Source organism: Bombyx mori, chromosome 24 (genome assembly GCF_030269925.1).
Source record: "Bombyx mori chromosome 24, ASM3026992v2".
In the NCBI taxonomy this organism is placed as follows: Eukaryota; Metazoa; Arthropoda; class Insecta; order Lepidoptera; family Bombycidae; genus Bombyx; species Bombyx mori.
In genome coordinates this window covers 16,624,658-16,650,060 of record NC_085130.1, presented here as the reverse complement: position 1 = coordinate 16,650,060, position 25,403 = coordinate 16,624,658, and the positions used below count along the sequence as shown (strand labels likewise).

At 41.4% G+C, this 25,403-nt stretch overlaps 1 protein-coding gene across 9 annotated transcripts in view; it reads left to right on the top strand.

Annotated features, from left to right (window-relative positions):
• The window catches only part of LOC101737198 (dynactin subunit 1), a 49,749-nt gene extending 25,637 nt beyond the window's left edge, over positions 1-24,112 (top strand). For 7 of the 9 annotated variants that reach the window (XM_038020070.2, XM_038020066.2, XM_038020062.2 and 4 more), the window contains 18 exons: positions 1,221-1,305; positions 2,373-2,478; positions 3,914-4,076; positions 4,733-4,890; positions 5,296-5,436; positions 6,909-7,094; positions 7,835-7,966; positions 9,337-9,459; positions 10,235-10,374; positions 11,039-11,163; positions 12,109-12,147; positions 13,190-13,228; positions 15,720-15,804; positions 16,488-16,650; positions 18,350-18,469; positions 19,856-19,966; positions 21,469-21,572; positions 22,092-24,112. In XM_038020070.2, the coding sequence (XP_037875998.1) occupies positions 1,221-1,305; positions 2,373-2,478; positions 3,914-4,076; positions 4,733-4,890; positions 5,296-5,436; positions 6,909-7,094; positions 7,835-7,966; positions 9,337-9,459; positions 10,235-10,374; positions 11,039-11,163; positions 12,109-12,147; positions 13,190-13,228; positions 15,720-15,804; positions 16,488-16,650; positions 18,350-18,469; positions 19,856-19,966; positions 21,469-21,572; positions 22,092-22,176 (2,105 nt within the window). In that variant the 3' untranslated portion in view covers positions 22,177-24,112. The remainder of the gene's footprint in view (positions 1-1,220; positions 1,306-2,372; positions 2,479-3,913; positions 4,077-4,732; positions 4,891-5,295; positions 5,437-6,908; positions 7,095-7,834; positions 7,967-9,336; positions 9,460-10,234; positions 10,375-11,038; positions 11,164-12,108; positions 12,148-13,189; positions 13,229-15,719; positions 15,805-16,487; positions 16,651-18,349; positions 18,470-19,855; positions 19,967-21,468; positions 21,573-22,091) is intronic. The other 2 variants (XM_038020065.2, XM_038020069.2) reach the window with 2 other exon arrangements.
• Positions 24,113-25,403: the final 1,291 nt, after the last annotated feature.

The following is a 25,403-nucleotide window of genomic DNA, read 5'->3' as shown; positions in this document are numbered from 1 at the left end:
ATTATTTGTGGAAGTCCAGAGAAGGTTTAAAAGGTAGATAAATATGAAAATGCTCGGAATTAAATAAAAATAACAATTTTGATTTTCCTTTGGCGTGTCCCCCGTCGGACGGATTCCTTTTATTTGTTTTAAGTTTATTTTATACAAAAGTTTAGGTCTTTTATTTATCGATTGAGGCACTACGAAGTCTGCCGGGTCAGCTAGTAAGAATAAAAATACAGTAGATTTCAGGTAAATTGTGTGGTTCTTATAAAAAAAAACAGTGTTTCCACAAAATCATTTTGCAATTTTATGATTTTGATCTTGTGCAATCTTATTGGTTAATATTACTCCGTTTCTCCGCTCCGGTAGACAAGCAGCCTTACAGTGTAGTTGGGATCACTGGGTGACAACGACTGCACATGGGTGTCATATACTATGGTGTAGTCTTAACATTTTTTTAACAGAACAACCAAAAATAATGTCTGACGAATCAATGTACTGCAATCGAATTTAGCGCACGTCAGCTACCTTAGCGATACATTGCGGGCTTACTAAATACGTTTAAACGACAATTTTTTTTTTTTTTATTGCTTAGATGGCTGGACGAGCTCACAGCCCACCTGGTGTTAAGTGGTTACCGGAGCCCATAGACATCTACAGTGTAAATGCGCCACACACCTTGAGATATAAGTTCTAAGGTCTCAGTATTGTTACAACGACTGCCCCACCCTTCAAACCGAAACGCATTACTGCTTCACGGCAGAAATAGGCAGGGCGGTGGTACCTACCCGTGGGGACTCACAAGAGTTCCTATCACCAGTAAGAATTTTTCTAATTCGCCGTTTTAATTATTTACAGTTTATGAATAATAAAAGGAAACTAATCGCGACTTAACATAAATTATTAAAAATGAATTAAATTTACAAATGAGATGATATGGGATGAAATATAATCTCAGTAAAATGGTAGTCATTTACTGAGACTTTTTCAGTGGACTTTTTGGAGGAACCCGAGAAGTTACGTCCAGCGGATTTGTTTCGTTTTCCCACATTTGTGCACTTTCACAGATATTAAACAGTTAATAAACCACCATTATTACATATTTAAACCTACCCGTACGGACTCACAAGAGGTCCAAAGAGGTATACCAGTAAAATTTTCTCGAGGGTAAAATGTTCTAGCTGGGCTCTTTTCAGTCTAACCGGTGGTGATTGATGGTACTTTTTTCTTGTTTCCAGGCGACCACGACGCCATCCTTCTGATACTGCTGCTGCAGAGGCTGCACACGAAGGCGGAGATCATATTAGGACCGATCAGAGAGAGGTCGGTTCATGTTCTCGCATACTACTTACTACCAGACATTAATAATCATTTGCCACGTACCATCCGGCTTTGGAATGAGCTCCCCTCCACGGTGTTTCCCGAGCGCTATGACATGTTAATGTTCTTAAAACGAGGCTTGTGGAGAGTATGGAGCGGTAGGCAGCGGCTTGGCTCTGCCCCTGGCATTGCTGAAGTCCATGGGCGACGTGAACCACTAACCATTAGGTGGGCCGTATGCTCGTCTGCCTACAAGGGCAATAAAAAAAAATCCAGGGGAGATTGTGTGGTGCTAACCGTCAAAGAACACAAGATATTTGTTTGACAATAACAATAATGTGGATTTTGGTTCTTTTTTTTTATTGCTTAGAGGAATGGACGAGGTCACAGACTTAGAACTTATATCTCGAGGTGGGTGACGCATTTACGTTGTAGATGTCTATGGGCTCCAATAACCACTTAACACAATATGGCCTGTGAGCTCGCCATCTAAGAAATAAAAAAATATAATTGAAACCGCGACTTTGTGAAGGTAGATGCCCATGGACTCCTTTGACCAGTTAACGCATGTTATGTTTGAATAATAAATTCAATGTGAAGGTTATTGCTATTGTATCTCTTAACTAGCTTTTGCCCGCGACTTCGTCCGCGTGGAATAGTTCACAAATAATGCTTTATTTTAGAACAAATTTGGTCAGCATGAAAAACGTTATAGTGAGCCAACCTTAACATATAGATATATGCTGTCGCGGATTTTTTTTGAGATCTTTTAAAGGGGAACAATTCTGTCATACATTATTTTAGCGAAACTTTAACAGCTTCCGCAGCGCACGCAGCGGAAGCTCTCAAAAGGGAAAAAAACCACGATTTTGAAACATTCCTTATTAGTGCTCCGCTTTTATTAGTCTTAGCGTGATGTTATGTAGCCTATAGCCTTCCTCAATAAATGGGCTATCTAACACTGAAAGAATTTTTCAAATCGGATCAGTAGTTCCTGAGATTAGCGCGTTCAAACAAACTGCAGCTTTATAATATTATTAGTATAGATAATTTATAATTCTTCATTACAGATTCCCGGCGGTGAACGTGTGGGATCGCGAGGTGGTCACGAAGACTCACACCGCGGTCCAGTACAGCTTCAGGTGTCAGCTCGAATACCAGTTGCACATGATACAGGTACATAGATAGATACACGGTTGACATCATCAATGCTTTTTTAATACGTTTTTATTAGCTTCATACGTATGTACAACCGGTCACCGTTCTCGTCGAACCCGTCGCTCGCGACGAAGGGCTCGACGAGTAAATTAACTCCCAGACACAGCCCACTGAGTTTCTCGCCGGATCTTCTCAGTGGGTCGCGTTTCCGATCCGGTGGTAGATTCTGCGAAGCACGGCTCTTGCTAGGGCCAGTGTTAGCAACGTCACCAGGTTTGAGCCCCGTGAGCTCACCTACTAAAGTTAGGGTTACGCTGACATAGCCGCTAGGGCTATCAGCTTAGGTAGGAAAAAAAAAAAAAAAAAACGTATGTACAGTACTGGACAAGAAATAATGCACATCGACCTCTAAACTTAGGCCAACCAGACGAGATAATAAACGTAAACAAGCGGACCGTTACTGAGTTACATTGCGATAGAGAGGGATTATTATCTCTGTCCTTATCACTCGCACGCGCAGTTATGGCGTCAGTTGGTCGACAACAGCTGTCGTTGTGTGTTTCGTGGTACAGGAAAGCACTGAGTACCGCAGCTGTCAACATTTGGTCCGCCATTTTGTGAACAAGTCCATTCCTGTTTGGATTGCGTTCGAAGTGATACATGAGTCGTCTATTATCAAAGGTGGCAATCTGTGCTTTTGGACAAATATTTTTTATTGATATGTCAATACAGATTGATTTGAATATAATCGTCTCCTTCAAAGAATACGGTTCAAAACCTGCATTAAATAAAGGTTAATACTTAACCTGTTATTTATCTAAGATGTCGTTCAGAAGAGTTTTGTGACTGCCAATGGAATACAAAGTCAATAATTCGTTTTTCTGATTTACCAATAATTGTCTAAAAGTCACATTGCCGGCTTTGATAATTAATAGTCGACTCACATATATACTTTTATAGCAATATTGACAACATGATTGATAATACAATAGATAGTTTTATCATAAACGCAGCTGACTCTGACTCTTCCGACGAATCATCTTTGTCTAGTACAGATGACGGCGATTAAAATTCGAACTTTGTAATAATTTATTTAAATAAAAATGTTTTTTACTCCTCTGAAACTTTGTTTACATTTTTTATCTCGTCTAGTTGGCCTTACTTTAGAAAGAGACGTTCGGCTGATTCCGGCTTTGTTGTCCCTTTCACAAGTTAGCGTAGTAATTAGAAATTAGCGTAGTACGTTTTTGGAGAAGCTTAACGACAAAGGGAAGATCTTCCACCGAGTGGGTGATATTGCTCGGTAGACCGACGGTCCGAATGTTGTTGTTCGGAACTTGTATATATGTGCTCTAACTTGAAAATGTCGTAAGCGCGATTCAGACATCTGCCAATTATCTTGCGTTGTATGATGGCTACCCGCCACACGTTACTACTACAAATTTCTCACCAGGGTATCGTGAGCATGTGGATAACGGCTCTGGAGACGTGCTCCCCGGAGGTCCTGCTGCGCTGCGCCAGCGCCCTACCCGACGCCCTCCAGCAGGAGAAGATGCTCGACGCCTACATCCACTTCCTGAAGTACAACGAGCTGGACGAGAACTGCGCTCTGGACGGTCAGTTGGTTGGGTCACAGAGTGGTTGATCCACTGTTGGATATAGGTCTCTCTTCATTTACCCCACTTGACCTGTGTCTTCGGCTCTCCTTATTTTAGGCAGACGAGCAGACGACCTGATGATGAGTGGTTACCGTCGCCCATGGACTTCAGCAATGCCAGGGGCAGAGCCGAGTCGCTGCCTACCGCTTAATACTCTCCACAAGCCTCCTTTGAAGAAGGACATGTCATAGCGCTCGGGAGACACCGTGGTGCTCATTCCATAGCCGGAGGGTACGTGGTAAAAAAGATATCTGGAAGCGCACTGTGGATGACCGCAGTGGCTCCAGGTAGTATGGATGAACTCTACTCCGGTGGCGGGCGGTGCGATGGTAAAAACTGGTGGTAGGACCTCTTGTGAGTCCGCACGGGTAGGTACCACCACCCCGCCTATTTCAGCCGTGAAGCAGTAATGCGTTTCGGTTCGAAGGGTGGGGCAGCCGTTGTAACTATACTGAGACCTTAGAACTTATATCTCAAGGTGAGCGACGCATTTACATTGTAGATGTCTATGGGCTCCAGTAACCACTTAACACCAGGTGGGCTGTGAGCTCAGGTTGAGCCCGTGAGCCCACCTGCTCGTGCTGGTTGTAATGAGGTTGTGTGTCGGCGGGCAGGGCTGGAGCGTGCGTGGAGCTACCTGTCGGCGATGTGGGGCGCGCTGGGGCTGCGCGACGGGCCGGCGCGGGAGCCGCTGCTGCACACCGTGGCCGCGCTGGACGCCCTGGCGCGCGCGCTCGCCGCCGACGCCTCCGCCCTCAAGCACATACTGAAGGTGCGAAATCGGCATTATCTATGGTCCCTACGGCTATTCGCAAGATTCATTGAAAGCGATTTAAATGATCGATGATTACAGCCAATCTTATTTAAAAGAAGGTTATTGCTACGACTTTTGTATTTGATTAATTCATCATATTCCGGCCGTTTTAAGTGCAATAATGACGGGCAGACTGAAAAGGGTAGGATGCTATGAGTGTAATGTTACAAAAATGTCGCTCAAACCAAACAACGTTTCATCCCTCGATATGTAATCGTTATTTAATCACTTAATTAAGAGCAATTGTAAGAACGTGTTAAATAACAGTGTGCTAATCGATAATGTTATCGATAAAAAAAAAATCGATAACGTTTTTCGATTACCCGATATATCGATTCTAAGGTATCGTATCGTTGCGTTCAGGAGTCCGACAGGGAGTTGGAGCTGGGGTCGCTGCACGCGGACATCTACGCGAGCGCCAACGCGCTGCAACAGCAGCTCAAGGGCATCAAGCGGCGCCTGCCGCCCGGGGCCAGTCTGCAGGCCGTCAACATCGACCCGAAGGTGGGGACCGTGTACTCGACAAGCTTCTTCCAGGCTGTCATGACATTGGCAGTGTCAGGGGTATTCACCGCTTAGGCGCGGGGACCTCCTAAAAGGTTCGGCCCCCGGCCCGAAAAAAAAAAGAAAAAAAAGAAGGAAAAAAGGGGTATTCACCGCTAGAGATTGCTCATAAGGCTAAGCCTAAACAAAAATATTTCCGTCAACAAACCTCATGTCTCAACGTTATTGCATCGATGTGAGCCCCAGTGACCATCGAACACTAGATTGGTTGTGAGCTCGCTCATTTGTTGAGAGCAATAAAATATGGCGGTCAGATATTGATAGAAAAACAATAGAAGGATAGATAGAAATATTAAGACTATCATTTGATCGCTATCAGCGGTTATTTAAAGGATATCCTTGTAGGTCCTTTGAGTCTTATCCGTTTGGTTAAAACATCCTCATATGGACTCGTGTTTGTCATTATATTATCTTCAACTTGTGATTACTGATATCGGTGGTCGCGGACGAATCTGTCTCGTCTATCATCTCCAGATAGACCGTTACTTAATAATAATTCAACCAAAAAAAATCTCATCCCAAATATGGCCGCACATTTCGTATTCTCGCATTAAAATTGTATAATCTCAAAACTTACTAATTTTACCGGAGTGTTTTAAAGGCTTCTCCTCCTTGCGTCGGTTTCCTCATTACTGAGGGTCGTGGTCATGGCCTTTAAAGGCTTAACATGTGATATTTTTAATGTTAATCATCTTTGCAACATTTATTTTTTATTTTTTACCAGTTACATTATTTGATTTTAAAGTAAGATAAAAATATGTATTAATTTTGTTAACAGTAGTCAAAATATAGGTAAACTAAAAAAAAAAAACTAAAACTCAACAACGTTCTTTTGACAGTATTCATGAGGAAAATACTGGTGATACGAAATGATTCCGCATATTAACTCAATTTCGAATATTTTTTGGAAATTATACACTTTTAATGCGAAAAAACGATTTGTCTAGAATAAAAAAAAAAACAAAAAAAATATGTGAGCCGTCACGGGACGCCTGGCAGATGTGAAACATCGACATTATTTTGTAAAAGTAATACTTATGCAGAAAAGAACAGATTGTGATAGGAACTAAATATGTCATAATGATAAAATAAAATATTACGAAAAAATTATTAGTTTTCAAGTAAAACACAGGTTATGTGTACTGTAGTAAACAGCACTGTATACACTACGGAGTATACACTATAGGTATCCGAGCTCAGTGTAGCGAGAGAGATGGCTTAACGCCGGATCGAGTGGGAGAGAATCGCACAGTCGATTGCGCATGGCGACGCGTCGCCACGGCATGCGTCGCCACGCCAGAAATCGGTTTTACGTGCGGCTATAGATGTTTCACATCAAAAGTCATAACCGATAATCTGATCCAAAACCGATTGTACTGTAGTGTATCTAATTAAGTTGTGTCGCACGTCAGCTGGTGGAGAGCCTCCGCGAGGAATGCGGGCCGGTGCTGTGGCGCTGCAGCCGCGCGTGCTCGCTGGCGGCGCGGGCGGCGGCCACCGCGGCCGAGAGCGCGGGGGCGCAGGCCGAGGGCGCGCCGCTGCCCCACCAGGCCCTCGCCGCCATATGGACCAAGGCTGTCTACAAGCTCTACCAGCAGGTACACGCTCGGCCCCCCACTAATTTAAGCTGTCAGCGCAAAAGTGGCCTAAGCTTACTGGTGGACCTCTTGTGAGTCCGCGCGGACAGGTACCACCACCCTGCATATTTCTGCCGTGAAGCAGTAATGCGTTTCGGTTTGAAGGGCGGGGCAGCCGCTGTAACTATACTTAGACCTTAGAACTCATATCTCAAGATTGATGGCGGCATTTACGTAATAAATGTCTATGGCCTCCAGTAACCACTGAAAACCAGGTTGGTTTTGAGCTAGTCCACCAATCTAACCAATAAAAAATAGGCTCGCAAGTTCCGAACTGGCCAGGTGTGGCGTTTATGACCCACTTCGGGGACATAGCGCCTGCGCAGTATTAGAGATCAGTGTGTGTTGCTCATTTTAACTTCTAACATGACATCTCCCCCTTAATTACTCCCTTCTCGTCAGCATGGAGGGGTACAGCTCTATCCGCCACGCCTACATAGCCGGTATGCCAATACAACGTCTCAAGATGATCATCGCCATGTTTTTTTCTTTTTTTGCCAACCACCTTGAGATATAAGTTCTAAGGTCTCAGTATACTTACAACGACTGCCCCACCCTTCAAACCGAAACGCATTACTGCTTCACGGCAGAAATAGGTAGGGCGGTGGTACCTACCTGTGCGGACTCACAAGAGGTCCTACCTGTCGTCAATCACAATAGGACCACTTGCATGTTATTTACCTCGTCTCCGATCCCCACAGGATGACCACAGCGTGGTGAAGATCATCAAGCAATCCTTGGCGCAGGTCACGGTGGACGTCAACAAACTTGCCGCGTTCGCTCAAGACAAGGAATACGATATGATGTCCTTAACCAACGTTGCCACTGAGAAGGTGAGTACGTAGTTTGAAGTCGTCGCAGCCTAAAGGATAAGACGTCCGGTGCATTCGTGTTGAAGCGATGCACCGGTGTTCGAATCCCGCTGGCGGGTACCAATTTTTCTAATGAAATACGTACTTAACGAATGTTCACGATTGATTTCCACGGTGCAGGAACAACGTTGTGTAATAAAAATCAAACCCGCAAAATTATAATTTGCGTAATTACTGGTGGTAGGTAGCACAGGTAGGAACCACCGCCCTGTCTATTTCAGCCGTGAAGCAGTAATGCGTTTCGGTTTGAAAGGCGAGGCAGCCGTTGTAACTATACTGAGTCCTTTTAACTCTTATCTCATGGTGGGTGGCACATTTACGTTATAGATGTCTATGGGCTCCAGTAATCATTTAACACCCGATGTGCTGTGAGCTCGTCTATCCATCTCTCTCTCTCTCTTCGATCGGTCCCTCACTGCTGAGGATCGTGACTCCGTCCGATTCCTTCAACCAGCTGTCTCCATCGATCCCATTCTGTAGCTCGGTGGAGTGCGTCTCTGACAGGCACCCCCAACTCCTCCGTTATTTGGTCCGACCATCGTTTGGGACCTCTACCCCTAGGCCATAAAAATCTAAGCAATAATAAAAAAAAAGGTGCGTGTACTTATGTACACGCGTAAGAAGTTATACTTTATTTTTATTGGAGTTTACTCCTTTAGAATCGATTTACATATATAGGCCCGGGGTATGAAAATTATGGGGACCAAAATCGTACTAGCATGTCACACGAAATGCGTTATGCGCCTGATTGCGCATGTCACACGAAATGCGCGCCGGGCTGCTGCGCCGGCAGTCCGCCACAAAGCCTCGTACTGATCGCGCGTTTCTCTCATTATTGTATTTTCATATATTTGTTAGTCGTTTGTTTTGTGTCTCGTTAATTTGTTAATAATCTGTAGTGTATCGTGTTGTCGTAATATAGAACTATTTCTCGTATTGTTTTGTTTAATATTTTATATCCAGTAAACTCCAGTCGTGCGTCGGAGCGGACACACACACTTTTTTTTTTAAATTTATTCCTTTTTTTATTTTATTTAAATTTTAATCAATTTGAAAAAAAAATCGATTTAACAACATCCTCAAACACGCATATTGGACATCCCTTTTCTTGACATCGTATAAATTCGGTAATTATCGGTACGGTTCGGAAAGTTCACCTGCGGCTATATTCAGACTCGCCAAGTTACGTCGGTCGTATTGTAATGAGCGATTTAGTGGGCAACTTCATTCTGTTAATTTTGTGTCACGGTGCGCGCGCATCGTCAAATTTCACTCTCATAAATTTTTTTCATAACGCGCCTAAAGAAGTATAACTTCAATAAAATCCACAGCCAACACCGCCGGTGGTCATCAGAGCGCAGCTGGTGAAGAAACAGCTCGAGGAAACTAAGATCCTGACGATAAAACTGGAGAACAAAGAAGCCGATATTAAAGAGCTCCGGAAAGCTCTGAAGGTGAGCTATTTTTTTTATTACCTACCTATACTAATCTATACTTTATACTAATATTATAAAGAGGAAAGATTTGTTTGTTTGTTTGTATTGAATAGGCTCCGAAATTACCGAACCGATTTGAAAAATTCTTTCACTCTTTGGAAGCTATACTTTTCCCGAGTGACATAGGCTATAATATGTTTTGGAACAAACACTAGGGATCTTTACTAAAACTCCAATAATGTAAGCCAAGGTGTAAAAAAATTACCTAAAACATTCTTTACATCGCGTGCCCTGCGAAAACGATTGATGATAGAATAAAATAATGTACTACGACTTTGTAGAACACATTATTATTTATAAAAAGTGTCGCGACAGCATATTTCTAAATATTATAGTTATGCCACAATAAGTGTTCTTTTATTTAAAAAAAATAAAACAACGTCAAATATCGTTGAAATTTTTGTTAAAGACCCGAGCGGAGCCGGAGCGGGCCGCTAGTAATAGATAATGTTTTTTTTTTTTTTATTGCTTATATGGGTGGACGAGCTCACAGCCCACCTAGTGTTTAAGTGGTTACTGGAGCCCATAGACATCTACAACGTAAATGCGCCACCCGCCTAGAGATATAAGTTCTAAGGTCTCAGTATAGTTACAACGGCTGCCCCACACTTCAAACCGAAACGCATTACTGCTTCACGGCAGAAATAGGCAGAGCGGTGGTGCCTGCCCGTGTGGACTCACAATACGTCCTACCACCAGTAGGTCTCATTTGTTCAATGTTACCACGTTCCAGGCCAAGCAAGAAGAAGTCTCCGAGATGCAGATCCGGAAAGAGCTGGGCGAGAGGAAGCTGACGACGGCGGCCAGGGACGCGGAGCTGCGCTCTCAGCAGCTGCAGAGGAAGCTGGAGGACGCTCAGAATCAATTGAGAAGGTGGGCCATGCTGACGTGGCAATGGAATTGGAATTAGTAGTCCTGGCCGCGCTCCCCCGTGATCATAGCTAATTGTGTGAAAACCAACAAATCAAATCAAATCAAAAAAAAATTATTCAACATAAATGAAAGTACACACTTGTTGAACGTCAAAAAGAACTACCGCCAATTCACAAAAACTAGCCTCCGTCCTGAGAAGAAGAACTGGCAAGAAACTCAGCGGGCATAACTTTTTTCTTTTAAATACATATTCATTTTTACAATGACAATGTAACAATTATTGCAATATTGAAATGCCCGGAGCGAGCAACTTCTTCGAGCAATATCGATTTCTTCAAACTATTCGCGCGCCATCTATCGTAAGCTGATGGTACTACGACAGGTATCTCCCTGAATAAATGTATCAAATTCCACCACAATCGTATCACCGGTTCGAGGACGCAGAGGGGATAAACGTATTGATCATTATTCAAACGCGTAGCGCCCTCGGTTTGAAGGGCGGGGCAGCCGTTGTAACTATACTGAGACTTTAGAACTCGTATCTCAAGGTGGGCGGCGCATTTACGTAGTAGATGTCTATGGGCTCCGGTAACCACTTGTGGGCTGTGAGCTCGTCCATCCATCGAGTGGAACGATTCTAGAGTCTATCCCTTTTTAATTCCAGGAAAGAGAAAGAGTACGAGGAGACCATGGATCATCTTCAGCACGATATAGATTCGCTGGAGAACGAACGTGGCGCTCTGAGGGATAAGCTGAAGCTTTACGCCAAGAGGGGCGGCGGACATCACGGTCAGTTGCATTGGAATTACGCTCTTAACGCACCGGTAATAGAGATGATAATACGTTGTCCCGTAAACGGTCATCGAGATTCACACGAAATATTTTGAATCTTAAATCTCCAAGTATAAGGTCGGTTATCGTATTAACGCTGAATAAGTTATCCAAACTTTTGCTTCCTTGTAATCGTACGGATTTCGCAATTTTTATAATTACCAAAAATAAATCAAGGTGAATGTAAAATATGTTTGTTCGTTGAATCATGGACACAGTAAATTTAAAGATCTCAAAATGAAATCCTGCCCAAAATCATGGTCACTCATTGGCTACGTGACTCATACTTTCTTTTCCAGTTGGTAGAAGGCAAGTGAAAGAGTTCTCGGCTTGAGGTCTAAGTCTTAATTGCTTGTAAATGCCGTCCCCTCGTTGAAATGCGGGGGGAGGGGGTCCTTACATTACCCTTATCTCCCCTTCTAATCCCCCCAAACGCCATTACTGACCTTAGTCCGAGAAATGTAGAGGGAATGGTAATTTAGGGCTACCACAAGGACAGGCTGGTTGATTCTGTTCCATAGATTGATACAAAAGAAAGTTGTTTTTTTTTGTAAATTAACTTTTCTTTAATAATAATAATAATAATAATAATAAAGACACTGCCATCAGTGGTAATCAATTATTTTATATAGTGTTTTCAAAAAAAATAAGGTATTTTAATATTTAAAAAAAAGAAGAAAATATTGCATAATTAATAACATTTTAAAGAAATATAGTAGTTAAATAATAATTAACTTTAATAGAACTACTTGCAATACAAAAAATACTTGCTCGCACGACAACAATCTAAGATACTATTTATTCATTTCTTTGTCATTGCTAATCCAAAAGCTTTATCTTGAATATAACGAATATATTTTTTATGACGTATTTTTGTGTGTGTGTGTGTGTTCTGGCGTGCAGCCGTGGCGCCGCCTGTCGCTCCGACCAGAGACTATTCACGTAAGGAAGCATTGTTGTAGACGAAAAAAAAAAAAGAAAAAAAGCATGCTTTTTTTATTTCGTTCTCTAAGCTTAACAACATGATTTTAACGTTCGCATCCTAAGGCAGATTAAAACAAGCTAGGAATGAATGTGTCGTAACAACTTTAATTAGGTAATGGTAATTGTGATGTAACAAAGATAAAATGTTATTAACTGTCTGTGACGTCACTATGGTACGAGCGATAGAGACGACTAGATATATGCTGTCTCCGTCGCACAGTCTCACTAATTCCATCTTTAAAACGTCATAATTAATTTCAATGTTGATCTCATGAAGATAACCTACTGCTTCAAGTATTAAAAAAAAACTTTAACATCCGCTTTTTATGTTCTTTTTTTTTTAAATTCTATTAATTTGCAATGCACTGGCTGTACTATGTGAATAACATGCCTCTGTTTTGGCATTTGATGCTCTATTTGGTGTTAGGAATGCGTGAACATTTTGGTCTATTTCTTTTAAAAAAAACACCCTATATATTTCATTGATGGAAAATTCTCTGGATCCGAAGTCAAGATTTTCTTTGGTGGTCGCAGAGTTGGTCCTCTGTCGGCTTGTATCATTCCTCTTGCTCATTTCTACCGTTAAGCAGTCATGAGTTTCTAATCGCTAACGGCATAACCATAACGGCACTAAGAAGTCACGGTAGGCAGCGGCTTGGCTCTGCCCCTGGCATTGCTGAACTCCATGGGCGACGGTAACCACTCACCAACATGTGGGCCGTATGCTCGTCTGCCTACAAGGGCAATAAAAAAAAAGAGTAAAAACTCATGACTGCTTAGCTTCGAATGGAGGTTCGAAGTTTTAGAAAACATGACCAATGCATACAAAGTTTCTGAGAAAAACAAAAAAAAGTTATAATGTTTTAAAGAGTTGTGTTTCAATAACTTAAAAAAAAAAAAAATGGAAGGCATTTAAAAAAAAACGTTCACGCATTCACACGTAACATTTGACATTGACGTAAATTGACCTGTCAAACTGACGTCTTCTGTCACGTTGTAGCTGTCGCGGCTCCGGCGGCCGCCTCCCAAGAGATAACCCGTAAGATTATTTAATGACATAATTTAATTCATTAATTACGTTTTTTGTTTTGAATTTTAGAAATTTCTTTCAAAAAATATTCGTAAATCACTTTCTGTTTATCTTGTTTTTTTTTAAATAGTCAATGGTAACAACCTCCGTTACCAAGATTGAATAATTTCGTAAAGGCTGAATAATATGTTTCGTTTCGTTTTTTTTTTTAAACTACCCGCCACTAAATTTATTTGATTCGGTGGCGGCAAACGAGTAATAATTTTTTTTTTTTAAATATTATTTTTAAAAGCAAACGGGGTTGGCGGTGTTGCCTAAAAATCGTGATTAGGATTTGATGTATCGAAACAACTCATACCATTCAACAGCCGATCAACTTGACAGTTTGCTAACGCGTCGCGGACCGATGACGTCACAATCATTGCGTAACTTGGCTCTAATATCCCGGTATGGACAGGATATAAAGGCTACAGTGCTAAACTGTATTATCATTCAAGGCAACATCGTAATCTCCGCGCCCTGCATGTAATATTAAACTTATCGAGGGATGAAGGGCGGTTTGGTTTAAGCCACATTTTTGCAACTTTACAGGGGGAGCCATATAAAGTTTAAAGCCATATGAAGTCGTCGTGGCCTAAGGGATAAGACGTCCGGTGCATTCGTGTTGAGCGATGCACCCGGTGTTCGAATCCCAGGCGGGTACCAATTTTTCTAATGAAATACGTACTCAACAAATGTTCACGATTGATTTCCACGGTGAAGGAATAGTATCGTGTAATAAAAATGAAACCCGCAAAATTATAGTTTGCGTAATTACTGGTGGTAGGACCTCTTGTGAGTCCGCGCGGGTACGTACCACCACCCTGCCTATTTCTGCCGTGAAGCAGTAATGCGTTTCGGTTTGAAGGGCGGGGCAGCCGTTGTAACTTACTTGAGACCTTAGAACTTATATCTTAAGGTGGGTGGCGCATTTACGTTGTAGATGTCTATGGGCTCCAGTAACCACTTAACACCAGGTGGGCTGTGAGCTCGTCCAACATCAAAGCAATAAAAAAAAAAAAATGTGTGCGTGTACTAGTGTACACACGTAAGAAGTGAAACTTGTTTATGGCCTTATTTTTCGAAAAATGATCTACATGCAACTTTCTAGAAATTGGTTAAATAAAGTTAAATTAGATAAAGTTTAAACAAAAGGATTTTATTATCATAGACATGAATACAAAAAAGTTAAATTAGATAAAGTTTAAACAAAAGGATTTTATTATCATAGACATGAATACAAAACAGATGGCGCGTAACGGAAAAATGTGACGCGTAACCGAAAAATGTGACGGTAAATTTTTTTCCAACGCCGATAAGGAAGTTTCACTTCAAAAAAAGTTTGAAAATTTTATTTATATAAACAAAATATTTAATAAAATATTTTATTTATTTATTTGGGAAACCGACAGTACGAAAAAAAAACATAGAATATTTAAAAAGATAGCTAAAACAATAACCAAACAAGTTTCCACTATCAAAACATGTCAATGATATATCATACGTCAACTTAACATACCAAAAAAAGGCTTCTTTAGCTATTCGAAAGGGGTAAACAAAAGTGAAGTTCAATTAAAAAAACATCGAACTGTTGATGCTAATACCAAACAAAACGGATATGTAATTTTTTTTTATTGCTTAGATTGGTGGATGAGTTCACAGCCCACCTGGTGTCAAGTGGTTACTGGAGCCCATATGCATCTACAACGTAAATGTGCCACCCACCTTGAGATATAAGTTCTAAGGCCTCAAGTATAGTTACAACGGCTGCCTCACCCTTCAAACCGAAACGCATTACTGCCGTGACGGCAGAAATAGGAACGCTGGTGGTACCTACCCGTGCGGACTCACAAGAGGTCCTACCACCAGTAAATGATAAAATAATAATAAAAGGCGTTTGTTAAACGATAGTGTGATTAATATGTGGTTTAAACCTAATAACCTTTCACCCCTCTTTAAATATAACGTGTAGGTGAGCTCACGGGGCTCAAACCTGGCAGATTTGCTAGCACTAGCCCTAGCAAGAGCCGCGTTTCGCAAAATCTATCACCGGATCGGAAACGCGACCCACTGAGAAGATCCGGCGAGAAACTCAGTGGGGCTGTGCGTAGTGTTCGCTCGCGCTGTCTATAACAAACTACCCACATCCGAAATTTGACAATTATCTTTAAACTTCCGTTATTAGATAGATTGGGATAATATAGAGTACCGATAATTTTTTATTCATACAAAACTGTAATATTAATATCAAGGCTAATTTATCTGGCGATTCGCAAATCAACTCTCGAGTCGAAAGCTAAATGTTTCCATTAATACCATTCATTCATTCGTTTTGCGTTTAAATAATAAATATTCGCTTTTCAGAAAACCAAACATTTCTATCGCGTTCTAACATTAAATGTTAACGTATGTATAAAATTTATAGAGATTTAATTTGAATCGATGGATCGAATAATTTCAGAGGAGGCACCCTTGAAGGTCGCCCCAGGAGTAGCCGCCGGCGAAGTCAACGAAGCCCTACAGCATCAGCTTAAGGTCCTCAGCTGGTAAGAACGGTTTCCAAGGGTCGTGTTTAAACTGTTGCATTGTTATTGTTACGCGCTGGGGTTTGGGAAATTTCACCAACTTCAACCTAAAAACTGTATTTATCACTTAGAACCTCTGGTGGTAGGACCTCTTGTGAGTCCGCACGGGTAGGTACCACCGCCCCGCCTATTTCTGCCGTGAGCAGTAATGCGTTTCGGTTTGAAGGGCGGGGCAGCCGTTGTAACTACACTGAGACCTAAGAACTTATATCTCAAGGTGGGTGGCGCATTTACGTTGTAGATGTCTATGGGCTCCAGTAACCACTTAATACCAGGTGGGCTGTGAGCTCGTCTAACCATCTAAACAATAAAAAAAAGAACACTTAAACACTTCACAAACACTTTAAAACTCTCAATTCGCTTCTTCCGCTTCGCTTCAGATGATCCGTTCGCTGTTTCCCTTCGAGTAGTTCCCATTACTGACTGACTGCGTGCCATCCCTACAACGCTTTTATAGCCGATACCTCATCTCTAGAATTTTCGATAATATTCCACACAACTCTAGTAGCAATTCCCGCTATCTGACAACAGATGGCGTTGTGCTTCTCGAGCGTTCTAGGTCCTTCGTTCGACTATTCGGCGATAGATGGCGTTACTCTTGCCGGCCTAACATTATTGTATTCTCAATGCCTGGTCCTTCTCAGGACTGTGGAGAGGGAGAGGGCCGCTCGCATAACCGCGTGCCGCAAGGCTGAGATACAGACCCTGAGGAGGCTGAGACCTCTAGAGCATCCGACGGCACCGGGAGCCGTGGCCAGGAGACAGGTCGCCAGCCAACTCGAGAAGGAGCTAAACGAATTGCAAACTGTAAGTGGATTTGATTTGGCTATTATCACGCGATTTCTTCGTTAGCTAATAATGGATAATTTATGTATTTGTGTTAATAGCGCGTAGCTGGTTGAGGTAAGTGGAATCGCGGGTTAGATCTAAATTTGGCAACACTAGCCCTAGTAAGAGCCGTGCTTCGCAGAATCTACCACCGGATCGGAAACGCGACCCACTGAGAAGATCCGGCGAGAAACTCAGTGGGCTGTGTCTGTGAGATCGATTAGGAAGGTTAGAAAACGGTGACCTCGGTGGATCGGGAGGATCCGACAAAGAAAGTACATTTTATTGCATACTGATACATTATTAACAGTTCTGGTATAACTGGTGGTAGGACCTCTTGCACGGGTAGGTACCACCGGGTTGTGGTACCTACCTATTCTATTATCTAGTCTATTTCTGCCGTGAAGCAGTAATGCGTTTCGGTTTTAAGGGTGAGGCAGCCGTTGTAACTATACTTGAGACCCTAGAACCTATATCTCAAGGGGGTGGCGCATTTACGTCGTAGATGTCTATGGGCTCCAGTGACCACTTAACACCAGGGGGGCTGTGAGCTCGTCCGCCCATGTAAGCATTAAAAAAAAATCTGCCCTTCTCCCAGTCACCTGGGGTCGGCGCAACATGTTTTTTCCTTCCATACTCCTCTATCATATACCGTTTCTTCGCTCACTCCCCTCTTACCCATATCGTCTTTCACACAATCCATCCATTTCTTCTTAGGTCTACCTCTTCCTTTATATCCTTCCACATTCATAGTTAACACTCTCTTACCGACGTCATTGTCATTTCGTCTCATCACATTATATCCATACCATCCCAAACGCGCACTCCTCAGCTTCTCTGTCACAGGTGCCACTTTCAGACTTCCTCTAACATATTATATGGATTTGAATGTTATTATCACGCGATTTCTTCGTCAGGTAACTGTTTAATCAACTAAGTGTGATAATAGCTATTTAGAATTATTATATGTATAAATAATAGTTTAAAAAAACTAACAAAATACGCTTTTATAGAAAATCAAATTTATTAAAATTTATTTTCTATTTTGTAGTTGTATTTTCTATAAAAGCATATTTATTTATTTATTTTTAACATAATATATTATTTATTTTTCATTTTTTTAGTTAAATTTCAATTTTTCCAATATTTATGTAAGCTTTGTGTTGACGTTGACGTTGACAGAACCATTAATATTTGGGTATGTAGGTAGGTATCAGAAAAACATTCAACCATTTTTAATAAAACTCCTTGTGAATTAATTATAATTTAATTATAAAAATAAAAAGGTATATCCTAATTTAAATATAGGAACAGTAAAGCATGAACATTTAATTGTCGATTCTCTGTTTTAGGTTAGTACATAGTTATTTCATTAGTTGATATTTGTTAAGTAAAAGTTTAACTGTATTTAATAAATAAAACTCTGTTTTAGATGAATCACATAGTGTTTTGTTTTAAGAAGAAAGATAATAGATAATCTTATATTTATTTTTTTAAATATTGAAATGTCATCAGTCCTTAATAAGTATACCAAATGTCGAGTTAATCCGACGTTTTGAAGGGGGTCAAAATCATGTTCAAAGATTCCGTTACAAACATACATACATACGTCTGAAGCTAATAAAAGCGTATTATTATAATAAAAATACTCCGCTACGTATGTATCGTTTCCTTCCAGAAGTGGACGTTGTTCGTTGCCCGGTCCGGTCTGGTTCAGTTCCCGTCGGAGCCGGGGAAGTACGCCCGCGCCCTTCAGATACACCGAGAGAAGCAGCGGGAGACGAAACAGCGTCTGGAGGTATGCCCTATGTGTGCTGAGTGCGAGTGATTTAACGTTCTCGATAGCGTAAAAGTTAACGCAAATCTGTATGCAGTTGAAAGAGCGCCTCTCTCAAGCTGGAACGAAGCAGACATTTTGAAGAAAAAAATATTAAAATCGGTTGATTAGTTTCGGAGTTCATCCCGGACAAAAATGACATATGAGTCGACTATTATCAAAGCCGGCAATCTGACTTTTGGACAATTATTGGTAAATCAGAAAAACGAATTATTGACTTTGTATTCCATTGGCAGTCACAAAACTCTTCGGAACGACATCTTAGATAAATAACAGGTTAACTATTAACCTTTATTTAATGCAGGTTTTGAACCGTATTCTTTGAAGGAGACGATTATATTCAAATCAATCTGTATTGACATATCAATAACATTTTTTTGTCCAAATGCAGAGATTGCCACCTTTGATAATAGACAACTCATATATAAGTAACAAATTTGTAGAGTTTGGAATAGCGCCCCTAGCGGTAAACGTAGGCAAACGTCAAAGTTAACATTTTGGAGCGTTAAATCGTCAAACATAGGTAAACGTTGCTACTGCATACATATTTAAGTTAACTTTTACGTTATCGAGAACGTTAAAAAACTCGCACTAAGCATAAAGGACCTCATGCTGGGGGCGAAGTTACGACTTTAGCTATTCGAATCAGAACGCGTCATTGCTTCGTGGTATAGATGGACAGGGTGACGATAGTACTATTGTAGATATGCCCTCAATTTAAACACAATATAAATTGGAACTAAAACATTTCCATTGTTTTTACATGTATAAAGGATATGAAAAAGGAATATGATGCTAATACCAAATAAAAAGGACCTTTAATTACAAAGTTTTTTTTTTATTGCTTAGATGGGTGGACGAGCTCACAGCCCACCTGGTGTTAAGTGGTTACTGGAGCCCATAGACATCTATAATGTACCACCCACCTTGAGATAGAAGTTCTAAGGTCTCAGTATAGTTACAACGGCTGCCCCGCCCTTCAAACCGAAACGCTTCAGGCAGAAATAGGCGGGGCGGTGGTACCTACCCGCGCGGACTCACAAGAGGTCCTACCATTAGTTAATAACACCACCAGTACAATAAGTATAAATAAATAAATAAAAATACAAATGGTTTTTGCTTCACGTATTTAATATGATAATAACAAAATACAGTTCCAGAATAAAATCGAAACTTACTATCGTGCGTAATAAACTCATAGTTCCCTCCGTCACCGTATTAATCATCAAAGCGTCCATCCAATTAACCATACCTTTAAATTAATTTATAATTTCAATATGATAACAGAAATCCGTGCTTGTTTTAGTTTTTGATAAACTTATCCATTATTGCTCTGGTGTTGTCCAGGAGCGCCTGTCGGCCCTGCAGGCGGAGGCGCGTCGCCAGCTGTTGCTGCACCGGCCTTGGAGGTGCGTGGAGGCGGACCTCGCGGAGTTCCCGGCGCCGGACCTCGCCGCGGTGAGTGGTCCGTGGTCTCCTGCCGCACGTTTCAATAGTGCTGAGGTTTACGAACTCGATCAACCACTTAGCACTACAAGGGACGTCGACTAGTTAACCGAATAAACATTTGAAATTTTTTTTTTTATTAAATCTTATATCTTTAAACAAGCAATACATACATACTATACTATATATACTAGCTGACCCGGCAGACTTCGTAGTGCCTCAATCGATAAATAAAAGACCTAAACTTTTGTATAAAATAAACTTAAACAAACAAAAGGCATCCGTCCGACGGGGGACACGTCAAAGGAAAGACAAATTTGTTATTTTTATTTAATTCCGAGCATTTTCATATTTATCTACCTTTTAAACCTTCTCTGGACTTCCACAAATAATTCAAGACCAAAATTAGCCAAATCGGCCAAGCCGTTCTTGAGTTTTAGCGAGACTAACGAACATCAATTTAATTCTATATATATATATATAGAAGAAGATATATAATCTGAATCTCGGAAACGGCTCCAACGATTTTCATAAAATTTAGTATACAGGGGATTTCGGGGGCGATAAATCGATCTAGCTACGATTTATTTTCAGAAAATGTTGTTTTATTTGTGTTCTCAATAATCAACTTTATCGATCATTTAGATTTTTTTCTATAACCAGTTCATATTTTTTATTATTGTCTGTCGGTAAGATCATAAAATTTTATTCATATTTCATCATTTTATCAATATGTAATACGTAATTAAATATGATTTTTAAAAAACACAATTTCTCAAACAAAAAAAAAACACTGCTCATCTGCTAGTAATTGTATTATTCAGCTAATTAATATTCGCCTGTTGATCGAAATTCGACTTTAATTACTGATGCTTGAAGATATAGATTAATTTCGTGCATTGACATTTTTTTTCATCTGTCTCCTGTTTAGTTTCTATCAAAAGAAAGAGAGTATCTCAATAATTTCGGCCGCACATTGTCCGAAATTTTATCTGCTGATCCGACAACATTCTGTATTTTTGTGTAACGCGTTCGTTATAATAATATTAAAATTAACATTATTATTTATTGTCATTATCATTAGGGAGTCCAACACTCATATAAATATTAGCCTATCCATTAAGTGCATGTATCTTCTACATGGATACCAAGTTTCAAGTCAATCGGATGCTTGGTTCAGTAGTTATAACGGAACATCCGTATAGGCAGGCAGCGGCTTGGCTCTGTCCCTGGCATTGCTGAAGTCCATGGGCGACGGTAACCACTCACCATCAGGTGGGCCGTATGCCCGTCTGCCTACAAAGGCAATAAAAAAAAAAAAAAAAAAAAAAAAAAAAAAAAAAAAAAAAAAAAAAAAAAAAAAAAAAAAAAAAAAAACCACTAGATTTATATATTAGTATAGATATAGACGGACCGTTTTAAGTTTCCGTCGTATTGCCTAAAGTCTCTATCGTACGATAACTGTCGGACAATGTGCGGCCGCCGTTTACATAATTAAGCTCGTTGCTCCCCAGGCGATCGCGCCCAAGACGGTGGACATCGGAACGATAAAGTTCCCTGCATCGGACCAGGGGCCCAACGACGACACGATATACGTCACGCCGAGCCAGCTGTCCGCGTGAGTATTGGTCGACGGTATGCGAGACGTAACCATGCCGGAGAGAACATCGGGCGGGGTCCCTAACTTCGCTGTGGTCCAAGGGCGACGTTGACTGATCACCACCAAGTGACCTGTGAGCACGTCCACTCAAATGAACTGCGCTGGGTGGACGAGCTCACGGTCCACCTGATGTTAAGTGGTCACCAGAGCCCATAGACATCTACAACTTAAGAGTTCTAAGATTTCAGTTTTAACAGCGCAACGGTGGTAGGACCTATTGTGAGTCCGCGCGAGTGTGTACCACTACCCTGCCTATTTCTGCCGTGAAGCAGTAATGCGTTTCGGTTTGAAAGGTGGGGTAGCCGTGTGACTATACTGAGATCTTAGAACTCATATCTCAAGGTGGGTGGCGCGTTTACGTTGTAGATGTCCACGGGCTCCAGTAACCACTTAACAGCAGGTGGGCTGTGAGCTCGTCCACCCATCTGAGCAATAAAAAAGAATTGTACATTGCTGATTAAATGACTATTACTTCAGATTGCGAGATCTGGTGGCTGAATTGCAGTCAGACGACATCAAACTCGAACTCACGACCCTCGAGCCGACGGTCTGCGCGGCCTGACTCACTCGACAGGCGAGAAATATATATATCACTTTGAAAACAATATAACTTATATTGGCTGTATAGATAAATAAGTATAATATATATATATATTATATAAGCGTTCCCTCAAATCATTCATTCGTTCACTAATGATTGAATTAATCCTTTTGACTGTTATGTAGGTCACGGGTGCCCTACGCGGCGCATTAAAATGATTTCTCTCTTTGATTTTCTTACTAAGGCGCAGGAATTTTTTTTTTTTAAACTATTGCGTAGCTTTGAGCGCGGCGACCGAATCTAGAAATTCCGTAACGAAAATAAAACCTAACGCCCCCACTCCGCCTACCATGTAGCTCGCGTTCAACACATTCACACGTTGCGCATGTGTAGTGTTTGTGAATAAGCGCGCGGCGTGACGTCGCACTGCCGCATGCACATCATGAAAAGTCTGCCCATCTCTCTCTCGCACGGTCTATCTTATGAGTGTGAAGGGGACAGTGAATGTTTTGCTTTTGTTAATGTTTATAAATATAGCGTGGTCTTATTTTATTATTGTTTTAATATTAAATTATTATTGTCTAATTATAATTGCATAAGTTGATAAAAAAATGCTTTACCATGGCAGCTCCCGTGGCCCACACGTGTTTTTTTGAATCTTCTTTCTTTTGTCCTACCTATTCTAGTAAGCTTAAGTGGTCATATTAGATTCATAGAACACGTAGGTGAGCTCACGGGCTCAACCTGGGAGATTTTTTTAAATTTTTTTTATTGCTTAGATGGGTGGACGAGATCACAGCTCACCTGGTGTTAAGCGGTTACTGGAGCCCATAGACGTCTACAACGTAAATGCGCCACCCACCTTGAGATATAAGTTCTAAGGTCTCAGTATAGTTACAACGGCTGCGCCGCCCTTCAAACCGAAACGCATTACTGCTTCACGGCAGAAATAGGCGGGGCGGTGGTACCTACCCGTACGGACTCGCAAGAGCTGCGTTTCGCAGAATCTAGCACCGGATCGGAAACGCGACCCGCTGAGAAGATCCGGCGAGAAACTCAGTAGTAGACTCTGGGAAAGACTAATCCGAAAGAAACTGAGAATTACTCTAAGTGACCTTAAAAGACTAAGACATACATTAACAAACAAAAGAAGGCAAAGAGTTAGTCAATCCAGGCGCCTTAGTGACAGAAATCGACGTAATTACTTCAGTGCGCCGCGTAGGGCACCGGTGACCTACACGACAGTCAAAGGGTTTACGGTACTCTTTCGAATACAACTTTAATTTAACTGTAAGCAGCGGCTTGGTTCTAGCCCTGACATTGCTGATGTCCATGGGCGATGATAACCACTCACCATGAGGTAGGCTTGTCTGTATACAGGGGCAATAAATAAAAAAGCATACTGCGCCATCTGTATGTGAATGAAGGCGCGACTGATGTCGACCGTCGCCATAATAGCGAAACTGTTATCGGCTTTGTGTGTTGGAAGCTGGTTATTTTGATAATGTCGTTGGCGCGATTTAGAGTGCTCACGGCGAGTTTTTTAAACGTTCTCGATAGCGTAAAAGTTGTCACACTCGATTGTGTGTAATTTGTATGGAGTTGGAACGTTTGCTTAAGTTTGCCGCTGGGGGCGCTGTTCCAAATGCACACTTGAGTTAACTTTTACGCTATCGGGAACGTTAAAAAACTCTCACTAAGCACGCAGACATCCGTCGAGTATCTCGTGTTCTGTGATAGAATATCGTGACGGCATCAAACGTGGAGATACTCATTAATAAATTATTACTAATCTAAGGTTTTGTTTGTTATTCTTTCCGTCTAAGTACGCGTTATAATTTAATTAAAATTGCCGTGAAGCAGTAATGCGTTTCGGTTCGAAGCGTGGGGCAGCATTTGTACTGTTTAGCAACTAGTCTGTAATCTAAGCAATAAAAAAATTACTATATTGAAATTAGTACCGTCTTTTTTTTTAACATATCCTTGGCTGTAAGAGACTTTCTTACAGAAATTATTATATATGGTGAAAGGGTGTTTGTTTTACGCGACATTTGGCTTAAGATCTTAATTATTCTCTTCATTCTTAAGATCTTAATTACTCTCTTCATTCAAATAGCTAAAGAAGATTTTTTTGTTATAATTTTTTTTTCCAATTTGAAGCTTTTTTGCCGGATAGCCATCACAGAACACAAGATATTTGACAAACGCCTGAATCGCGCTTACGACATTTTCAAGATAAGCTTGCATATTATATACAAGTTCCGAACAACAACGTTCGGACCGTCGGTCTACCGAGCAAATATCACCCGCTCGGTGGAAGATCTTTCCTTTCGTTGTAAACCCCCAAACTTTGAATCGCTCCCCTGTAAAGTTGCAAAAATATCGCTAAAGCTTTTCAACCCTCGATATAACAATTAAATACGGAAACACTTTGTCGAAGAGCCGCGTTTTGCCGATCACTGCTCTAAGCAATAAAACAACACCAACAAGAACATTTGAGACACTTTTTACTGGTGGTAGGACCTCTTGTGAGTCCGCGCAGGTAGGTACCGCCACCCTGCCTATTTCTGCCGTGAAGCATTAATGCGTTTCGGTTTGAAGGGCGGGGCAGCCGTTGTAACTATACTGAGACCTTAGAGCTTATACCCGATCCATTAACGGTGCTTTTAGGTACCACAAGCACCGATCACCGTTCTCGTCGAACCCGTCGCTTGCGACGAAGGGCTCGACGAGCGAATTAACCCACAGACAGCCCATTGAGATGTCTATGGGCTCCAGTAACCATTTAACAACAGGTGGGCTGTGAGCTCGTTCATCCATCTAAGCAATAAAAAATAAATAAACAAAACGTGGTCTAGACCTCAATCGCCCTCATTACAAACCTGCCCCACGCTTCGAACTAGAGCGCATGAGTGTTTCGGATTATATCCGCCTGTATTCATTCGCGAAGCAGCTGCTCTTGAGTTGTTAGGTCTCCTTCGGAGGCGCTCGGGCGGCTGTTAGCGAATCCCACCCCTCCTGGCTGAGCCTTTGTTCGCCTGCCTGTTCTGGTGAAACTGGAAAGGCCTCCGGGCCACCAGTAATCCTACCACCACCCCTCAATCATAAAAATACTACCAGACCCGTGTCTATGAGTCCACTCACTACCAGTCAGATCTTGTTGGAAATCGTGGTGTACTGATATAATAATGATCCGTTGGCACTGCTGAGCAATTATTTGAGATGATTCCATCTCGTTTTTACCATCG